The 22852-nt window shown below is 39.8% G+C and overlaps 1 protein-coding gene across 6 annotated transcripts in view; it reads left to right on the top strand.

Moving 5' to 3' along the window:
• Rhp (GTP-Rho-binding protein rhophilin) overlaps positions 1-22852 on the top strand; it is a 104038-nt gene that overhangs the window by 43586 nt on the left and 37600 nt on the right. The window contains exon 1 of one of the 6 annotated variants that reach the window (XM_022066181.2): positions 643-1431. The exons of 4 other annotated variants lie outside the window; for them this stretch is intronic. In XM_022066181.2, the coding sequence (XP_021921873.2) occupies positions 1375-1431 (57 nt within the window). In that variant the 5' untranslated portion in view covers positions 643-1374. Of the gene's footprint in view, positions 1-642; positions 1432-14086; positions 14733-22852 lie in introns of those variants that run through there. One more of the 6 variants, XM_022066182.2, reaches the window with a different exon arrangement.

The following is a 22852-nucleotide window of genomic DNA, read 5'->3' on the forward strand; positions in this document are numbered from 1 at the left end:
AGGCATGAACTTTCTTCGGTGGTTTAAATGTAACACAACGAACTGTTCGCTGCCCCAATTGAGCTATTTATTACAACTGCATGTCCAATAATAATATGATGAACTGAAGGGATATTATGAATGGTGAGTTGGAAGAGTGTTAGAGAAAATGGTTGTTGTCTATTTCGGAATCTGACGACATCGATGTATCTGCAGTTTGATTTGGTGCGACTAATACTGCGAGGCCATTAGTATCTGCCGTATATAAAACCCATTTGTTTTATTCCACGACTTTTGAGCTGTTCCGATTCAGATTTATATCTGAAAGTGAATTTGAAGACATCTAGCAGGACTCACTCATTTAGTAGACCCAACTTATATCGCTGTGCTGACTGTTCTACACAGCAGTAACGCGCTTGATGATACAGAGTAGGCCTGAATCGACTGTAATTTGAGTGACGGTCGGGCTATTACCAGTAAAATTCAAACGGGCTTGATAAGTACGCGGTACTTAAGTACTATAATGTTATATTTTTAATGGAGTGATCGTGTCCATTTACGTGTTATCGCATTTCAAGATTAGAAACTAGCCCCATATAACTGTCTGTATTAGTCGATGCTTTTCTGTCTTCACATAGTCAAGTAAATTCCGATGTTTCAGCATTGGAAGTGTTCAGTGTGTTCTCCCTTTCACCTTGAAAGGAGATTCGATTTGTTGATAGACTACATTCTCTTTCTTAATCCCAAAAGTAAGACTTCGGCTTTTAATTACGTTGTGGGCCACTTGGCGAGCGGTCATTTTTAAGAGGAAGCAAATGCCGATGTTGAAGATCTTTGTCGTCAGTTATTCTGAAGAAGCCATGACAGAGGTAGCCGTATTTTGGTATCTTCAGCATTTCAAATTAATTTTTGTCTATAGGTTTTTGCGGCTGTAGTTCACTGTACAAATTCAGATTTCGGGGGTGAGCCGCGTCGAATATTGGAAATTATCTAACCACGATTGTCGCCTCTTACTGCCGCGAGGCGATAAATTATTTGAAGATAACTATCTTCTGGGATGATGAGCCGAGTACTCTTATAGCCGTTTTCTGACATTTCGGAGGTGCTTGCTGCCACCATCTTCAGGGCGATGAGACCGCCGTGAGAATTTAAAATCACAGCGATAACTAATTTTATCGTAGTAATTTTTAGGACCTTATAACCACTTCAGTAGCATTAATTTGGAAACATTCATACGGGTATACCGTGTAGTTTTCAATTTAGTCTGTAAACAGGATTGAAGTTTATTATTTAACTGGTTTGATGAAGAATTTTCAAGTGAAGTGAGAGAGTCTTGAAACAGTGAGATAAAGTGTGAAGTGTGAAGTGGGCTGAAATATATGATGCCAGATCGCCATGTTGAAGTGGGTACGAGGTGATACAGGAGGAACGGACGCACGAAAAAGAGTTGGGGTAAGTTATTCTAACCAAATCTTTTTACAATAGGGAAAGTAATTTTTGTGTGTGTATGTGTGTGCGCAGTTTAGTATGAATCGACCAAATAGGGGTAGATAAATTAATTGATTGGTTGATTTAAATTGGATTCATTTGCGACTTCAGACAAATCAAACAAATAGAACCCAGACTTGACATCAAAACGTTCAACTTAACACACAGTTTGGGAATGTCGTCACACCAGATGTAATGGTCGCATTGCGTGAGACAATTTTTATTCAAACTACAATACCAAATTTAATCGAAATCAACCTAGTAGTTACGGAGATGGAACATGTATATGCACTGACACGTCATCTCCATTATGAGTTTATTTTCTGCTCTTTGTTCAGAGCTCATACAAACGGAAACATTGTTCTCGAACATTTTATAGCACCTTCAGTTTTGTTTCTTTATAACTATTATTAGTGAAAATATTCTCTGGCCGCTTGAAAGAATCTCTTTGTAAATGTTTAATGATACGTACTCTCCGGTACCTTGAAGAAGTGATTTAGCAACTTTGTCCAGTGCTGCGTGCATAAGTCTCCGCGACCACTATTCACCAAAGGCTCCGTTATTATGGCTTGCAGTTCCTTCTTTGTTGTTAGGATAACACCCGTTAAAGTCACCTCTAAGCTGTGGAATAATAACCCACATGCCTACATCAAGGAACAGGACAGTGAGATTCGTATTCAGTCCCTTGCCAAAATCTGCGTGCATGTTTAAGTTATTTTAAGAGAGGAAATTAATAATTGTGATTTTCTTGCATCAAATCTGTTCATTGAATTTAGAAATCATAAACCGTTCTGTCCCGAAGTATAGAAGTTCCGTCGAAGGCACATCCCTGTTGTGCATTTTACGCTAAATAACCGTTGCAGTTGAGAAAGCGTTGTTAAAATGTATGTGTATATATGGTCTGGACCTTGTTCGGCCTTATATTTCGTAAGATTTTTTTTCCTTAACAACGGGCCCTAGAGATGAACTTCTGATGGAATGTATACGAAAATCCTTGCAACATGCACCCAAAATAAATTACAAATAAATTTTCTAGCTTCCGATTAACCTAATAATTTCTTCAAAATATGACTTGAATATAAGAAGCTAGCTGCCAGGTTCCGATGGAATTCCTTATTTATGATTCAAGCAGTCGAATGGCCTACCACCAGTTGATGGAAGCCATTTATCAGAAAATAAGACCAGTTAAGAAGAAATTAAGTTTTTAAATTGAATCTAACATGCTGGCGTTTAACATATCTGAGGTATGACTTAACATTGGTGAAGGTTCAGACGTAATAGATGAAAAGGCATAGATGCTATCGAATAGAAACATGGCTTTTAAAATGCTTGTGTGGTCCCTAATTGCTTTTCCACTTTCGTAATTTCAAATTACAGAAGACAAGGTTCATGTGCCTCTCATTTGTACGCGCATACCTTCATAATCGTTTCTCAGATCGTGACATGCTTGTAATGGTATATTTGAGTCCCACGTCTAATTTGTTACCGTTTCTCCCAATAGAACCAATTATGCGTAACATCATCTAATCTGAAACATGAAAACCAAAAACGCTGAAGAGTATTTCATGGGAAATTCAGTTCGCCGTGACCGAAACCTTCCCTCCTATTAGAATAACGAGCTAATTACGGTGAGAAAGTGATCGGGTGTTTGCATAGATCGGTGATACACCACTGCTTTCTATCCTACTGACATTTATCTGTCGCATTTCAAGTTCCCTTTTAAGAATTCTACCGCTCGCATGTAGCACGAAGATTTTTAACCGTTTAACGCCACGATGCTTAGTACTCAGTACTTGTAAGTTGCCAAGTTGATTGCGAGAGATCCCGAGGTTCAGATGTACAACAACGGTAGCAGAAGTAAATTGACAATGTGGTAGCGAACCCAGAAGATTGACATCGCAGCCCTCATCTGGACACAGTTCTTTGCTGGTTAAATCTATATCTGATCTTGCCAACATGTCTCCCTAAGGCCCGTTTAATGTTATACTCTGATTTTCTTCTCGGTCTTCCAAATAACTATTAGTCGAATATTCTGAATGTGTTCCCTGTCTCTCGGTGGCAGCCCCAAATTTCTCTGTCCCTATAGGATACAGGATTCTGTTGCAGATTTTCTAGCCGATTAATTTGATTGATTTTTATTACTGTCCTACTGTACTATCACCAGTATTTGTCTGTCTTTAATGAATTTAATGATCCATTGTAATACAGTTCCATAATAACAATAATAAGGCAACACCATCACCAACAATTCCATCATTGTATGACAATAAGTTACTGGGTGTTGTCTCGAACCCCGGGCTTGCCTCTCCGGCAGAGATAGAGTTTTCTCTTCGCTGCAAGGTCTATAAAGGCTCCGAGGCCAAACCATCTTCCCATGACAAAATGATTGGAATGAACTTCCTATGTAACGCGTATCGGACACTTCTTTTCGCGATGTAAAGCGGTTAAGTGCGAAACTAACCAGTCTTGTTACATGGACATGGTGTTCAGCGCGTGTTGACCTTCTCATAACATGCATGATTTCAGACAGAAGGGCAACTTTAAGATTGTCTAACGTCCTGGGTGTGCCGCAGGTTTAAATCTCCTCAGGATATTTATCCTCGTTTGTACGTTTCCTCGTTCGGTAGAGACCTTGAATTCTCCAGCGTGTCGAACAGATTTCACGGTAATAAATAATTCTGAACTTCAAGAGGCTACAGTACCTTATCCTTAAAAGGAGGAGGGGAAATACAATGAAAGAATAACTGGGTGCCCGAAGCGTGATGTACCGTAAGAGTCGGTAAAGTTCTTTGGACCAGATTATCTTGAAATTCGTGTTGGAATAATCTCTACATCGGATCAATTGTTCTGTAAGAAAGTTCTGTGTTTCGGATCACGTCGGTTGTTACTTAAGCCCAGTTTCTAAGCAGGAATAATAACTCCAGGTTGCTAGGACGTTAGTGGTACGATGGCAGATATCTGCCTTAACCTCCGCTCCCCTTATACTCATCAAAATACATAAAGTTGATGCGGTTGTTATGGCAAAACTCACACGAAGTAAATTCCAGACTGCATAAGGAACCATAAATGCTTTTAAGTAAGGGGGAAAAGTCTTCTTCATTGTCGTCATTGTTTCTGGAAATCATTGTCTAGAGTCTAGACCCTAAACAGTTGTTCTATGGGATTCTGCCGGCTGGCGTGGAAGACTTTTGATTCGTGTCTTCGGCAGAATTAGACATTTCCTTTAGAAGCGTAATACTTGTGTGTTTGTCAATGAAATATGAATTATGTCTGATAATTTTATTTCTTAGAGATTATTCAATAGCATTTATGAAAAAAATTACATTGCTTATGTTGCTAATACCGAAATTGAGCTTGTCAATTTTTTTTAACTATAGTGGTCACTGTGTTACAATTTCCGCCCTCATTTCAAGTGGCAGGTCTCGCTTCGCATAATCAGAAATGTTAATACAGGAATTCAGCTTCAAAGTAAAAATATCTAGAACCGTGAAACGTTGGTAAACTTCTACCAGACTACACTACGGTCCAACTCAAAAGACAGCTGTCGGCTTTTTCACCGCTGTGAGAACCTCAAATCCTGCTTAGTATTTTGTAAATTTTGCTTCTTCATGTTAGCTTTATTTATCTTCAATGCCCATTATAAAACACCGACTTGGTACTTTTTATGTATCTTTAACCTTAAGTCTCTAAATTTCTCTTCTGTGGCATAGGAGTTTGTCCCTGTTCTAAAATGGTCATGAAAGTCTTAATTTTAGAAAAAAATATACTCAGGCGCGGAAGGGTTCTGAGTTGTTAAAAATGCCCAGATTTAATCCGTAGTTTACTATGATTACGACTGACCAATATTATACGCCTCTGAACTACGTTGCACGTCGACAAACATATTCGATTCTACGTTGTCCTGTTTTTGCACGTTTTGTGATGAATACATGAACGTAAGTCTCAGATTAGGGAATATGTGTACCGAAACCGCGTTGACCAGACGCCTGGGATAGGCACCAAATACCGTACTTTATCGAAGTATGTTAGCGAAGAGGAATTATTCGAACGGATGAACAGACAAGTTTATCTTACGACATTGGTGCAAAGGAAACATATAATAACACATCACGGGAAATGAGTATGTAGCGGAAAAGAATAGAAAAAGTTTCAATGTTGTTCCTTAATGAGCACAATCAAGAGTGAAAAAGCAAAAGTCTCTTCATGTGTATGATCTGATACAGGAATTAGTATAGCCCGGAAATGGCGAACAAGGCTTCAGTTGCACAATCAGCGAGAGGTTCTAGTTTGGTGATGCCCGTAGGCCGAGCGGATAACATGGGAGTGTCTGGACACGGTAGTTTACATGGATGGCGGGTTATCGGACCCAAACAAATCAAATGACCTCTCCGACCCAGGACTGACGATGTGAGACAGTTTCCGGCATTCGTCTTAAATACTGTGCCCAACGATGTTGCTAACTAGTAGGAAATTCTCGCTTCTGGAATAACTGACTTCCACATTTGTGGAATGTAATAAGTTTTTTAAGTATCACAGTTTTTCAGACTGATTCCAGTCCCCTCCTAAAATATTTTATTTTGAATTATACTTCTCTTCTTCAATTATTCTCTTCTGTCATCACCGTAATCATCAAGAGGAGGGAAGATACGTAAAAAATTCATATGTAAAGGGAGAGAGGAGAGGCGAAGAAGGGAAAATATGGTAAGGAAAAACGTGAGAAGAACAAATGAGAGGAGATAAGTGGAGAGAGGCGAAGACAGAAGAATACAGAAGGGAAGATAAGAGATAAAAATGTGCTAGAAGAACGAAGAGAATAGGAGAGAGAGTGGAAAGTACAAAGTAAGATGGAGAGGATAAATATACTGATGAGAGCGGAAGAGAAAGGAAGAAAGGAGCTCGGACGATGGGAGAAGAGAGGCAAAGAGTAGAGACGAAAGGAGAAATGAAGAGAGTAAAAGAGAGTTGACGACAGTGTAGGTTGGTTTAGGTTGGGTTGGCTTGCTGGGGTAGCGCCATGAAGGCCTTATCATAACATTGGCCACTGTTATAAAATATACTGCAGGGTTCGCGACGCTGACCGATTCGACGTCTTTAGGCGGCGCCAGATTTACCGTACGTCTCTGGATGACAGTGGAAGCGACACTGTGAAACCGACCCCTAGTGGAATATAATTCGGAACGATGTCAAGTCGTCGCCAGGCGTCGCGATAACCAAACAGTACCCGATATCAAGCGGTTAACCTATGTTAGGTTATGGTAGGTTTTTAGGAGGCATAGAAAGAGGGGTCAGGGCGGTTGAGCGGTGGACAGAAGATAACAGATGTGTGTAAACGGCTAGAAATGAGTCGCGGCGGCATTCTCCACGACGCCATTGCAAGACGCCAGTTACGTGACAATGCTGTAACGTCGTGCCCAGTGTTAGTGAAATTTGTGGCGCGCTGACGTAGCGCCGTGAAGCCCTTGTCATAACATTGGTCACTAAGTTATAAAATGGGCGCTTGACTCTACCTTTATGTCCACATTTGTGTTATCATCAAGGACGCTCAGGTGCTTGGACTAGCCGCTATTTTAATTGTGTCACTTCAACCCTGCAGATTGAGGCGACACATTCTTAAATATGTTAGTAAGCAGGTACAAGACTGCACGACATCGCGGCCGTATTTCTACAATCTACACGTCAACCTCGTACTCATTTATAAATCTTGAGGTTTTCACAGGGTTCTATATTATTTATAATGTATTTTAGTGTAGTAATGATCATGTCGGTAATGTTACTGACTTCTATCTTGAAGAGGAAGCAGGAATTTGTCATTTAGGCAAAGTGCTCTATTCGGAAGATTCTGCAATTATTTGTAACACTCCAATTCTTGTTTATGATAGAGTCCCAGTTACTGTGCTAGTCCCGGGGTTCATTTAGATTCATGGTAATAGAAATATTAGCCATAACATGAAAATAGACATTTACAATAATAAATACGAACCTGATCTTACTGATATTTAAAAATAGCCCACCGGTCTACTCACTCAACATGTCACACAGTTCAACGTCCTTGCATGCAAAATCGTGGCTAATCAGGCGGTGAAATGGGAAGTCGATGATGAAGCACTTTGCATAATGGAGGCCTATCCCACCCACTTTTCACAGATACATGATCTATTTTGCAGTTCATGATACTGTCTGAGTAGCCATAAAGTTGGTCGTATCCAAAAGCCTGCAAACAGCGCCAGAAATTGTACAGAGTGATTTCACATAATCATCAAAGTTGGCACTGGAAAAATGTACGGAGCCAGATGTGTGAAGTAATATTTGTGACGTGCATTAGAAACTACGTGGTTCAAGCCTCGGCTGAAGTACCAGCTTTCCTGAGATCTCTTGCCATCACTGTCCAGACGATTGTTAGGATAAAATGAATAGTCTCTTTCTTCCCAATTTTTCCCGCTGTATAAGGCGACTGCTGATGAACGTCTATACCAAATTTCATGAAAAGCCTTACAGCGATTGTCTAGTTATTAGTATGTGTGTAAATTCACTTATACCTCAGTATGCCCATGTGGCTGTACGTCTGTGCCTATCTCCTGCTCGCGGCTAATAACTGCTCATGGAAATTCGGAATTCTATTGTTCCACTTTAGGACATTAGACTTTTACGCTTTTAAATTCCGTAAGATCGATTATAACAAATTGTCAGCTTTGTGAAATTCAGAAATTTCGTGTTATGATAACTTATGAAAATGAAACTCTTTGTAAAGTATTCTTCTGGTGTGAATGAACGTCATAGTGACTTAACGAAATACCTGGTCATAGGACGTATCTTCGTACGAAGATATATTATAAATATGTGTACAAATTTTATAGGCAAATAGGTTTGTATGTTACAGATTACAAGCATTGCAGCTCATGAAAACACGGGCTTGCAACTTTGAGGTAACGAAGAATCATATATACTGAGACACATATCACAGTTTATTAATTCACAATTCTTTCTTCCCATACAGATGAAGTATTTAAAGGAAATACGGCTTATATGGTCTGCTCAGATCATATTTTCTACTCATTGTCACCATCTTGTTCTGTATTCGCTAAACACCAAACTATGATGTTATATGATTATTGTAGACGCTTCAGAATTCAGAAACACTTCAGCGTCCTCCTTATAAACAGTTGAATATGTAGCAAATTTACATTTCTGCACCGTTTGATATGTCATGGATGAAGAATCCTGAGGTAAAGTATGACGCCGAGCTACGCAAGTATAATACTAGACAGCATTCTTAGAATGATTTCATTATGTCCGGCCAGTCAGAGGAGGAGTGATTAATGAAGTTAATAATAGATGTAAGGTAATGAAATCGTTGTATTGAAGCGTTTGAATGCCATGCGTACTGACGAGGCCAGTAGGTTAAGTTGTCAGCTGCAAGAACATTCTTTGCCCCCTACCTAGAAATTTAATAGTCGGAATTAATTAATATTTTTTCGTGGCGGATGTTACTAATACATCGATATTAAATGTATTTAAATTTGTTGATGCATGAAATCATGACAGAAAGAAAAAATATTTCATTTTGTCCACATGTTGCAGGCAAGGTTATACAACATTTGACTTCTCTCAAAGGACCCTACTCGATGCTAACATGGTTTAGAGTATTTGCAGTTTAGTAGATAAACATCTCAACACTTTACATCCCAGTGGCAACTATATATACGGCCTGCTTTAAAATTCATTAACACTGAATTTTGTCCACAAAGTGTACTTCGAATTATTCTTGGAATATCAGTGGTTATTTTCCGAAACATTATTAATAACTTTATTTTTGTAATGAAGACGCGTTGTGTTTAATTTTGCGGTAGGAACTACATTTTTAAACATTATATGAAATTCGAGTTTGAATGGATAAATTACAGGCTACTGTTTGCACATAATTTATACTACTTTGTAAATTACATATTTCACATTACTTTAATAATGCCTAATTATGAAAATCTATCGTTAGTGTTAAAGGACATTTGATTTTATTCCATAAATAGGAAACTGAACTTTGATGAGGTTGCTAATTCGCTTGAAACATTTCCACGTCCATTCCTATTCATTATTCACTATCATACTCTCATTGGACGCTATATATCTGAGCCAAAAAGCGTCATTAAATAAATAATACTTTAAGAACTTACGCCGTAGACCGGAAGATAAATGTGTAACGTCTTAAGGAAGCAACGAAACATCCATATTTATCGCAGAAACGGAGACGTCGATCACCGTTTTAAAATATTTTGTGCGTTGTTTAGGATTTTAAAGAAATCGATTAGTGCGAAAAATCTGTACAGATTCATATTCAACCATCTTTACGCTGAAGCCGGTATAATTCGTCATTGGTCGCGTTACTTCTTGTTGTGATATGTAACAACATCTGACTCGTATCTATCATGTATAGCCTGAAGCTTCATGACGCTGCATGACACGGCTCCTAGTTCGAATCCGGGTTCATGCCCTTACAGTGCTACCAGTTCACCCTTTAGTGGCAGAAGAGGCTTGAGAGTGGTTCGTACATTTTGAAGACTTGTTCCTGGGTCGTTTTGACGTTATTAAAATGGCTTGTTTAAGAGATGTGCACTTCCAGCAATTGGTTTTTGCACCTGTAAGTTGTGGCACCGACAGCAAGCTGCATATGGTAATTTCTTCGGTTGAGTGCGCTTCACCCGACTTGGCAAGCAGCGGAGTGGGCAAATTAAATCAGTGCAAAAAGGATACAACCCGCACGACAGAACTTCTTCCCCTAGTTATTTCAGAACAAAGGACAATTGACTTGAAACGTTTAATCCGGCGTGTTCCTACGACAACGCAGCCAGAATCGCGCCCACCATTAGGTCTTCTAAACGCTGGATTCGAACTTGTTTCTTTGTGTTGTCGTCTGAAGTAGAGGCCTTATAACTTCCGGTAAGTGGTATAAGGCCTGTGAGTGTTGTGAGCTTTGTACGTCTTACATGGTCAGTAGAGAGTCAGGATTACGTATTCGGATAGGTGGAAGGATACTTGGTTTTGTTCCCGTGTCGTGTCGTTACAGATGCCGTGCGACGTGTCCTACCGCCTGTATGAACGTGCTTAGAAAACACCTATGATTACAAGCGACGGTAGGTGGACTTGTCTTGGGCTGGAACGCCAAGATTTTTCATAAACAGGACTGATGCTTATGATGTTTTTGTTTTTTACATTACTGAAGAAGCGAAACTGATAGCTTGAATGTGTGCCTTATTACTCCAAGACAAAATACGCCGGTCCCTTCGCCATATCCAGTGTGATACTGGCCGATCTAATACATTCTTGTGGTGGATTCCTTACCGACATTGCTAATTCGTACTAAAACGTTATAACCTCCATAGCGGCCGAATAATCGGCTCGTTTGCTCCGTATTCGGGGAGTTCCCAGGTTGAGACCGAATATCCTCATCTCCTACACGGAAATGCCGCTAAACCATGAAATAGACCACGACTGTTTCCAGTTCATTACTCATTAATCATCCATTGATCAGCGCTGTTTTGTTTGAGCTCATGGCGGCGTCTTTGAATATATTACGAATAACATTAATACCGAAGATGGCTGTCTTCTGAGTTATTCACTGTGTAGTCTGATAGAAGTTTAGGTTAGGTAAGTAAACTTCTACCAGAGTACACGACGCAACAACCTAGAAGACAGTCATCTTCATACTCGCCGCCTTGAGAACGAGAAATCTCACGGAATAAAACACTGCTAGGGAGTTCTAGTGGTTTACATAAACACAAACACATGTGTTGTCACACAGTTTATTCAACTTAATGCATAGTGGCGTACGAAGCTTCGTTCTGTTTTGCAGTTACTGGACCGTGTCTTACTCTTTCTGTCTGCTGTCTTTATTAGATTTGCTGTTTCCCTGCCATTCATTGGTAAATGGCTTGCCAGCTTCCTCCTGCCTTATTCAACTTAAACAGCTGACCCCACAGGTGGCTGTCATGAAAGACCAGATATGGAACATGAGGCACTCCCAGCCAGAAATCGGTGTCTTGTGATTGTGTGTATGAGACAAAATGGGAATATGTATTCCCTCATTTTGTGCTTAGTGTACACTGGCCTGGAAAATATTGAAAGCCTGTTGTGTTGAGAATTTTATCATATTCATGGTACTGCAAAAATGACGCATTCAGCGAAACTTGCCAGATATTTGTCGGAACATAAATGTATCTAACAAAACTTGAAATTAAGAATGAAACACATTTTATGACAAATACTTTCTGTATGTCCTGTGCGCGTCTTGTTATAACTCGATACTGACCGTTTCAGAGGTGCTTACTGCTCTATCACCAGGGCGATGGAGGCAGCAAGTACCTCTGAAACTTTGGTAAACTTCTACCAGATAACTCGGCGCAACATCCCAGAATAGAGCCATATTCATTTCTGTTAATGTTTTAAGAATTGGTCTTACCGAATTTGTTGTTTGTTTGTCATCAGTCTTTCGACTGGTTTGATGTGGTCCTCCATTTTCGCCTATCTTGCGCCAATCTCTTCATTTCCACATATTTTTTGAAGCCCACATCCTCAAAAATCTGCGTCACATATTCCAATCTTTGTCTCCCCCTGCAATTCCTCCCTTCAACTGTTCCTTCCATTACCAAATTAACCAATCCTGGGTGCCTCAGAATGTGTCCCACCATCTTACCTCTTCTTCTCGTAAGATTTTTCCATAGACTTCTTCCTTCGCCTATCCTGTCTAACACCAGCTCATTTCGTATCGAAGTATCGAATTGGAAATTTGTGATTATTGCTGTATCGTGTCCATATATAACCTTATTTTGTCCTCGAAGTGGATTCAGATTCACAGCTGCCATGTGTCATACATACGAAGGTTATTGTAGTCGTCAGACAGAAAGGGTTTCGTTTCTCCAGCGTGAAAACGTTGATGTATGTGGTCTTCAGGCAGCGGTCCGGAATTGGTCATCATCAGGAGGCGACAAATCCATACTTGAATCACGTTATCCTCCTGACAATAGACCATAAACAGTTTAACAGCGTTATAGTCGTAACAAAGGAGAATAAAGAAATTTATCTGCATAGCTGAATGTTGCAATAGTTTACATTTAAATCAGGAGCGCCATAATTTGTTTTGGTCACCAGATATTACTAAGAATCGAGATGGGCGAGGCATGTAGCGCGTATGGGAGAGATGAGAAATGTTGGTTTGTACAGAATTTTCATTGAAAAGCCTGAAGGGAATAGGTTACTCAGAAAACCTGGATAGGAATATAATATTAATATTGACCGTACTGAAGTAGGGTTGGAGGATGTGGATTGGAGTAATTTGACTCAGGATAGGAACCGATGACTGGCTCTTGGGAACACGGTAATGAACTTTGGGTTCCATAAAGGGTGGGGAATATTTCTTGACTAGCTGAGCAACTATTGTTTCTCAAGACGATTTCTGTCAATTGAGTGATGTTACATTTGTAACAAGCTGTTGTTTCCAAAGCTGAATCATGTTAGGTTCTTAACAACAGATCATAAAGCGAATCACGTTATACTCGTAGCCATAGAGCTTAAAACGCCTTTAGTGTTATTTAGCATTTCTTTTATGCGTTTATACAGAAAGTCGTAAAAGCGAGAGCATAATGAGGACGCCATGTCTGCTCGAGACAGTAATTAGTATACCAAGCCTGTTCTCGTAGCCTAAAACACGTAGCCAAAACACGTAGGACAATGACGCGAGCACCATTGACACGCTGTGTTGACGAACCTCGGATTTCAATAGCCTCCGTGTCCTTCAGTAGCCTATACGTGCCCATTCGTTTGGAGAGAATTTAAATAGGTCCATTGGAGTTAATGTACGAGTGTATGTTAGGTTGGTTTGGCAACTTTTGCCGTGCCAAATTCAGTAGTAATGTGTTAAGTGGTTAGGTAGATTAAATCTGAGTTACCTTCTCACCTTCCGTTTACTTATGAACTTAGTGCAAATAATATATTAAATTATGTCAGGAATGTAAGGTACTAATTGTAACAGTTCATATAATTATTTAACCATTCACTTACCGCTTGAGTGTTTGCCACTTCTGCTTTGTACTCAAGCGGTCCGGTGTTGAGATATCGCCCCGAAGACCGGCTACACTTCCCGAGATTTACCTCAGTTCTTCTAGGCAAATGCTCAGGATAGTAAATTAAATTTGTCTGTGATCGTTTGCTTCTAAGTCCTTTCTAGTTTATTATTGATTAATCGCTGCGTCATCAAACGCTGTATAAATTGAGCTGTTGACAGCGTTGTTAAACAAACCTTTAACAAAGTATTTCTCTTGAACTGGTTTGTTCCCTTGGTGATTTAACACTATTTTTTATCGGTTGTTTGTCTCATACGTGTTACATGTCCTGCCCATGTAATATTTCTTGGTTTAATCATCCAAACTATATGAAGTGAATAAAAAAGGTGACGAAGTTCGTTATTATGCAACTATATTTATTGTCCAAAATGCGTCCTATCAAGATGCTATGTGGCCTTGTAGCGGTTATGCTCTGTCGCGACCGGTTGCCGTTCTTCGGTCGTGTGCTGCAGTTAGTTACACCGCGCGGTCGACCAAACGACAGTGGAGGCGCTCCTTTTCTCTTCCTGCTGTTGGTCGCTGCTAGAGTTCTGGTGGTTGAAGGAGGAGGAGGAGAACCTCTCACTCAGTCTTAAGTCGCGTGGCCCAGTGAGCGCACCTGCGGCGATCCACCGTTACTACGCTTCGTCGCCGACGTCGAATTGGGCAAACTTCCGCCGTCAGAAGCGACTCAGTGTGGTGACAGTACAGACATTATTCGTGTTCGATTTGAATCATTCGGGAAGACTACATAAAACTACAAAATAATTTTAGTCGGAAAATTTATGTTCTCGTTGAACAGTATCTAGTGAAGTGAGGTGTAGTAGGCATACGCTGTGTCTGTTAAAAGCGTATTGTTTAATAATTCGATTGCGAGGCAGAAGTTTATTACGTACTTTAGAACGGAAAACAGTTTCTTCCCGCAGTGTGACTATAAATTTCGAAGTCAACCAGGTTTTGTTTCGATAGAGGCTTGTGACATTTGTGTAAATATTGTCTTTCCATAGTTAATATTATTTAGAATTTTCATTTGTGTCCGCGATAAACTTTCGAGAAGGAAAAGTGGGTCATATTCTGTGTGTGATGAGACAGACGACGTGACAATTAGTAGCGTCTATCAGTGACGTCATGGCCCAGGCAGCTGTTATTCGTGCGCAGCACCGAGCGAGTCAAAAGGTAAGGAATTAGAAACTTTTAACAAGGTAAAAGCTAGCGTTTGTCTCTTACAGAGAAAAGAATGTTGATTTGTAACGCTAAGAGAAGTTTCATATGAATGCATTTTGTTGGGTCGTAACTATGGCATTTGGCTTAAACGTTGAAATATGTGAGTTCTAAACTCCATGTGAAGAAAGTGTGATTTCAAAATGTTCTGTTAAAAATATTCAAGTCTCTTTTGGTTCGTCAGATTATCTCGAAAGAAGTTCGCGAATTAGTCGTTTCTGTTAATCGCCATGTTGCCCGATTATATAAGGCCCCCCTCAAAATATATATATATACACACATCAGTGAATGAAATAAAGGTATTTTAATAAACTAAGCCAATACATACATTGGCACTGGCACACGCTGAATTACCTAATCTATTGTAGTTGTTTAAAATGGCAACCGTCCACGTCTTCCACAAACACAACACACGGAGACCGATAACAAGGCTAATTAAAATACCTCACTGTAATGTGTGTGAATATTTTTGGGACTTGAACTGATAACGTACGGCGTTTCCTGTACGATGTTGGTCAGAAAATTCATTCATCCAAGCAAATACGCTAAGAGGAATCCGAATGAAAATGATGATTCATGTAAACATGCCTTGAGGTAAGTGTTGAACTTATTGAAAGGAACAGCCTTCTGCAGTATGAATGTGGAAATGAAAGGAATTGTTTCGACGTGCGTGAAGATTTTTCGGACATCCTTCACTTCATCGCTCCATAATTCTGATAGAAATTTGCCGACATTTCAGAGGTAATTTCTCCCTCCATCGTCAGGGTGATTTGATATGCGCTGATGTTATTCGTTAATGACAGTTGAAAAGAAAATCAGTGCATTCTTCAGTGATCTAAACTTCTTAGCAGGTGACAATATCAGACAAAGTTTGTTGAGTGGTAGGTTCAATAAGACCTTCGTTTTGTAGAATTCACATTTAGAGGTCATTGATGAGTCTTCATTTTACATTCCCATGCGTTCCATTCGTTGACCTGTATTCCTTATTCGGATGTGGAAGACACTTTATTTGTCCACATAATTTCAGAAGTATGCCTTAGCTAACCTAGTTCGCCATTAATTGAGTCAAATAACCTTTACTCCACAAGGACAGACCATGTAAACTACGAGATAAGTCAGTGTTAATCGTGTTCAGAAACTTACGTCATAATAGCTGCTGCCCATATTTGTCAGTTACGAGATAAATGCAAAAGCGACGTATAACTTCTGTTTCATGTAATACAGGTAGAAACGCGATTTGCGATTTAATATGCCTCGAAACGTCTTTGACAGTTTAATAATTTGATAGAGTCGGCCCTGTGTACCATTTTAAATGAAGGATATGAATTGAATTCTCTATAAAGCTTGGAATTAAAAACACTGGTGTAAAGCTGCTGTGGCAAATTTTGAGATGTGACCTTTTGTGTTTGTCTGGAAGGACTGGGGAAATCCATGAGAAGTCCGGTAGAGATTCGATATCAAACTGTATCTCAAGGAAATATGTTTTGAGTGTGTGATCTCGAACTGCCACAGGACCGTTTTCGATGGCGATTTTGGATATTAGCAGTGCGAACCTTCGGACTCTTACAACTGTATTCGGCAGGTACTTCTGTTTCTGGACTGCGGTGAATTCTGATTCCGCAGAATACCCTCTTCTTAGTCGGACGTGATGGAACCTAACTGTTCACTTTCCTAGAGGGTACATGAAAACCATCTTGATGCTGTGGTTATTATCGGGCCAGTTAACTAGACCAGGTCAAGATTCCTGTCAATCCGTTACTCAAACAGGCTCGTTGGCAGCTCCTAGAACGTGGGTAAGTTAGAGTTGATCGTCACGTTTTAGAATGGTCTAACCAAAATAAAATTCGCAGATAAGTGTGTAATGTAGACAATCGATACCGAATATAATCGATATACATTCACTAGTTTCAAAAACAGACAGACATAAACGCGCCTTATACGAGGAAGGCATGCATAAAATTACAGTTTACCCCTGTCATAGCGTAGCGTATGGACAGTGCGCATTTGTACCGATGCGTATAATCGGCTAGAGCATCTAAAAGTTCTAGTTGGATATTTATGATTATATTGAAGTCTTTATAATGCTCAATGGCAGCTGAGATCTGAGGTTCTGACGGGGGCGAAGGTGTTTGTCGTGCCGACATTTTCGGTTGTGACGTCATGAGGTTTCGTAGGCCACCCGGCGTCACAACCGAGAAGACCACGATGGACAGGATAACTAACTGTACGTCCGAGGCTTTTGAAAGTTTCGACAGTTGAGTATGTTTTCTATGATGAATATTTGCAATATGGAACATTGCGCACAACAGAGGTTACGCGATTAAAATCGCGCGAAATGTGATGCAGGGCGCTGTGTTAAAATCCAGTACACAAGCAAGTAGCGTGTTAGCAGTCTAGGTTTAGCTAACATCTGAGCTTGAAGGTCATGCAATCCCTAGCCCAACGTTGTTTTATCAAGCGTTAGAAAATACAACAAAGTTAACAGATGTTTTACCCATTGTGCATACAAATGAACATTTTTTTTGCCACTATTAGCAATGGATATATTATTTAATTTATTATCACAGGTTATTTTTAAACAACTAGCAAACAGAACCTTAATAGTCTCCTTTATATTTCCGCTTTCATGCTGAGCAAATCTAAAAGTCTTGTAACATTGAGATGGTGGGTAGTAACTGTCCCGTTTTATAGCCTGGGAATCTGCTGTTTGTTGCTTTGGTTTCATCAGCCAGAGAAACAAGAACATAAAACAATACCACAATATTTTAATAGTTTGCGAAATATCTGTATTTCTTACACGTGGTGGTGATATGTTTAGAGAAACGGCATGGACTTGAACGCTGTTTCGTGGCTGGTTAACTGACGGTCGTGTCACAGCTTGTAAAATTCGAGACGGCGAGAAACGAAGAGTTCGCTATTAGTTCCTAGTGTTGGCAGTCGTAGGACAGGATCAAGCGGGGAGCAGAAATTGTTATTCGCAGTTTTGCATCCTGCAATGATCTCGACCATTTATTTAGAATGGTCTGTTATTACTAGCTTCTGTGGTACTGACAGCCAATCAGTACTGCACAGTGTAGTCAGTCATAAACTCCATCTGATTAACATTACGCACAAAAAGCTGTACAAATTCATAAATTGCGAAACGTTGGGAAAAAAACAGATGAATCTACACCACACCAAAACCTAGTAGAACATTATTAAAAATATATCTGTCTTTCATGCTGTAACCAAACGGAACATGACAATCTGTGTTAAATAACCTCTGCATTTGAAATAAGGTCTTTGGATCAACTAACCACGTGAGCTGTGACTGCAATGTGGAATTTAAATTTTGTGAACGACAGGAGACCCTATTTGAATGCAAGTTCCTTGTCTTATTTTGCAGTTGAATCTCAAAGTTCATATTGTTTCGATTCAAGGCTAAAATCAGAATGACACGAAGATAATTTTTACCACACGACACGTACCGTTATATTTGCTAGGATTTTCGTTCCATCTGTTGTGTGCTGATGCTGCACCTTTCTGCTAGAAACGACATGGGCGTGGGAACTGCATTTTGCATCTCATGCAGTAAAATACGATGTACGAGGGCGTGGGGGTAAAGCTATTCGAAGTAGGTAGCTTTATTCTGTGGCAGCTTTGCCCATGTAAGATTTATTACCATGTTCATAAGAGCCCGTCATTAGACCTCTTTCGGGCCAGTTTAATCCAGTCCATGCTCTCACAACATTTTAGTTTAAGATGCCTTTTAATATTTGTCCCATTTACTCTTAAACCTCTTAAGTGATATATTCATGTTTTTGAACTAAACATTTGAGTGAGTGCTTGCGTGTTACTTGTGATTCCTATCCTACCCTCATTGTGTAGTTTCTTCCATCCATATTTCAGCGTTAATAACAAATTCAACCATTACCTTGCGCCAGAACATGGTTTTACATGCAGTGAGAGTTGGCTATGTAACATGCTTGGAACAAAAATCAAATACGTACGTAGACAACAGCCGACGAAAAGTTTCGTGGAAATGTACGGGTCAGTGAAACCATGATAGATGTTAAACAGAGCAATGGTATAAATGAGGATTGTGACGCCGGCGTCATAGTGCTAAAAACATCAAAAGCTTTTCACCGCCGTTTTTAGCAGTGGTTGAAGCCTGCCTGTCAGAAGTACAAGATCATTTTTCACTTCTGCCTCCAAACGCGCATTGTTTTTATCGTGCTTCTATATGCTTGCAGACTTACCTTTCGAAGTGTTCACTCCGCATGAAAAATTGCTTCCCTGCTTTTCCCTGCAGCTCAGCCGGGAGGCTTTACGTCAGCAGAACTGTGTCTAGTACCGTTATGTCACTCCAGTACCTGCTGGAGGCTGTGTGTGGATGATAATTGCACGGAGGTCGGTCATTCGTACCAAGTGGCTGCAGATTGCAGTTCCACGTGACCGTGCAGAACTGACTGACACTCCGCGGCCGAAGAAATGTTAACAACCTTCAAGGAAGATGGCCGTATTCTGGGTTGTAGCGCCGTAAAGTCTGGTAGAAGTTTACCGAAGTTTCAGAGATACTTGCTGCCTCCATAATCGGGCTGGTATGAATGGCGCTACAACCCAGAAGACTGCCATCTTCGTTCCCACCGCCGTGAGAACCTCAATCCAACCTTCAGGGAAGGTTGAGCCGAACGTTTGATACCCGATTTTCCAGTTTTAGCTGGCAGCTCCAGTTTACAAAGTAGGCGATGTTTAAGATAATGAAGTCGGTTGTGAGAACTGATCTTTCCCTTGAGAGAATGACGTAAACAAAGTGGCGAAGAAGACATTCAGACCAAAGGATGTGAACTGGAATGGAATGCGTAACAACCCCAGGAATGTCTTATCTCTATCATATTTTATATTAAGAGTGGTTGAATTAATTCGTTAAATCCTACATGCGCCTTAATAATTAATAATTGCAGTTCGCTCACAGTATGTGTTTATGAGTTTCCCGTGATTCTAAGAATGAACAGTGATTATTTCCTTAAACGATATTAACCAAATGATCTGTGTACTGGAAACGCTTTGTGTTTCTTTGCGTGATAGGGACTGGCTCCTTAAATATTATTTCGACGAGCTTTGGCTTCAATTTAAGGAATTTAAAATGGGAATTGAAAGATTAAGACATGAATACGGTACAAAATTCTATTGGCAAAATTGCGGTGTCCTGTGTCTGTCGGTATTCATTACAACATGTGTAATTAACACACTTGCAAGTTATGATTTTCAGTTTATCTTTACACATTATTGCCTTTGTATTTTCCGCACTGGAGTGTCGTGGATAGGTGAAGATAATTCATTAGCACTGCACGTCGACGAGGAAATAATAATTATCGTTGTTTTACGGTACACAGGCCTACACTTGTGTTCTTCTGATCAGTTCTAACCACGGACACTCGAGAACGCCTCTGTTATTTTGACATCAGGAAGGCTACTGTTGTTTATGTCATGCCATGTGCATTCCTGCAGATATGCCTCATTATTATTGTAATTCAAGGTGTAAACGGTGTTTAAATGTGTCATCTTCATACTTTTAGGTCGTACGAGATTATACTTGTGTTCATGTCGTGAATACACATCTTAGAGTGTTTGAAATTGTCTGGAATTTGTCGATGTCGGATTTAGACGTGATGCAGCCGTAGGTTATGCTAAGCCCTTGACGGTTCGTAAAAGCTTTTAATAGAAAGGACAATGTACCTGATGGTGGAGGCAGCAAGGATGTCTCCAACGTTGGCAGACTACCAGACTACAGTGCGCTACAATTCAGAAGACAGTCGTCTATGAAGATGGCTGTCTTCTGGGTTATTGTTTTAAACTTTATTTGCGATTACTGACAAAGTTGCAAGGCTGAGGGAGGACTGATTTAACAGTAACCAACAATGGTACAGTGTGTGTGCAAAGTCTTACTTGGCGTGATGTAATAGCATTTTCTCGTTGCGACCTTGTATCTTCCTGTCTAGTTTCCACATCCACCGCATCAAGGAACCACGGGCTTTGCCTCCTTTCTTGGGATTTGTCATGAGGTTGGCTCCTGTCCTGGCATAGATATTTGAAAGTTAGGCGACTGGGTTAACAAAGTATCCCGTCAATAAGCTCGCAATTGTTATAATTCTGTACGCAGCGGCCGAGTATAGCTCAAAGAATGAGAGTCTGTATGTTTTAATAGCACAGAATCGTGTCTAGTGGCGGTCTTACGTTAGAAGTGTTGAATGTATTTTCGATTTCTGTTGTCAGAGAATTATTTCTTTACTTACGCAGTGTTTTCTCCAGTCACTAACAAGCTGAGAGCCAATGTTACTTTCCAAAGCATGTCAGACTCGTTTAACAACTCATTAAGTTATAATTAATATACTAATTATTTTGATTTAATCAGCTAAAGTTTGTATTTTTACAAGTCTTGGAAAACAAATTTAAATAAAGAATGTTGGCAACATTTCGACTGTCGTGACAGTCAGATTTTTCAGTTCTCTGTTTGGGATAAATTGATTCATAATTTGCGTCATACTAGATTGAAAGCTGGGAGCTCCAAATATTCGAACCGACTGTAGTTCGAGCGATCAAATAACCATTTTTTACGTGCAACAAGACTCAGATACGTGCATATCTTTCCCTGTTGTGCTGTGGTTTAATTACGGTGGTTGCCCGTGGACTTCATATAAACATGATTGGCAAAATGTACATCACGTCACAGATAGGTCCTGCTCGTATTCGTAGAGTCATGTAGTGCAATTTAGTGTTTCACGATCGTTATCTATAAAAAGACTTGGCGGATGAAAGATGTACAGATCTTAAGAGAGTGTTTCGTTTCTTTTACTGGTGGTTCCTGAACGCTCTGTCTGGAACGTCTTTCGATTGATGTAGCACTTAGGTCTGTGAAAATAATTTATTATCTGTGTAGTTCAGTTTTAACAAAAATTGCCCATTGTCAGTGCATTTTATTTCTGACGAAATACGAGATTTCTTTAACATGTGTTTTTTACAGAACGAGGTTTTTTAATTAGGTGAATTGTTTAAAAATTAAGTTGAGACTAACTCCTTCCTTCCATTTTTGAGACCACTTTTATAAGGAATGTAAACTTGTTATAATCGGGTACAGTATTATACATAAATCAGGAACATTGTGGAATTTACACGGATGTTCAGATTTCAATATCTTTCTCTCTGCTTCTGAATTTTGTGACTTTTAAATTTTCAGGCAGCCATTTGTCTTGTCGTACATCTTATTCTTGGAATTTATATCCTACTCTGACATGAACATTTCATAATTTCAACCGACTACAACCAAACCTTGGGGTTAGAGTGATGTCTTTGTGATTTCAGACTTCCTTCCATTTTATTTCCTTATTATTATTATATTATCTGAGGCATTACAGCGTCATGTAAATTTATTCAAAACAGACGACAGCAGCTAAATTTCTACTTGGCAGACGAGACTGGATAGTAACACAGCAGGAGTTTACGTGATGGCGGTTCTCCTCTCGAGTGTAGTGTAGGTCTTTTAACACAGAGGCAGCTCCATTTCCTTATACGTGAGCTGTATACAGATTCCAAACCGTTACAAAAAGAGGGAAAGGAAAAAATAAAATCACTATAAATAAGAACAGGTGCATTGTGAGAAGTGTTGTCAGCCGATAAAGAATTCTGAAACAGCTGCAGAGTAGGCTAATTTAGAGGATAAATAAGTGATTACTGTATGTAGTTTAATACTGTTAATATTTACTGCTGGTTGTCTTTTCCCCTGTGTGCAGACCTGCTGTGGAGATGTATAAATTGCTGTGTGTCCCCTCAGGAGTGGCTGGTTTATTTCGTGTGACTGAAATAAATGTTGGCTGGGAGAAAACGAAATAACGGCATATATTTGTCGTGAGATTTCAGGTTCTTATCGCGACGGGTATGAATTAGTCTGTGTTCTGAGATGCGTCGCTGTGTAGTATCATAGAAATTGATGGCATTTCGTAGGCGCTCAAAGGGCGATCGATGGAATCAGTAATAACCTTTGAAACGGTGGCACAGTTTCCATCAGACTGTACAGCGCAACATCCCAGAAAACCGAC

The sequence above is a fragment of the Zootermopsis nevadensis genome, unplaced genomic scaffold, assembly GCF_977971745.1.
Source record: "Zootermopsis nevadensis isolate Lab colony 2312 unplaced genomic scaffold, Znev_1.0 Znev_ptg000004l, whole genome shotgun sequence".
In the NCBI taxonomy this organism is placed as follows: Eukaryota; Metazoa; Arthropoda; class Insecta; order Blattodea; family Termopsidae; genus Zootermopsis; species Zootermopsis nevadensis.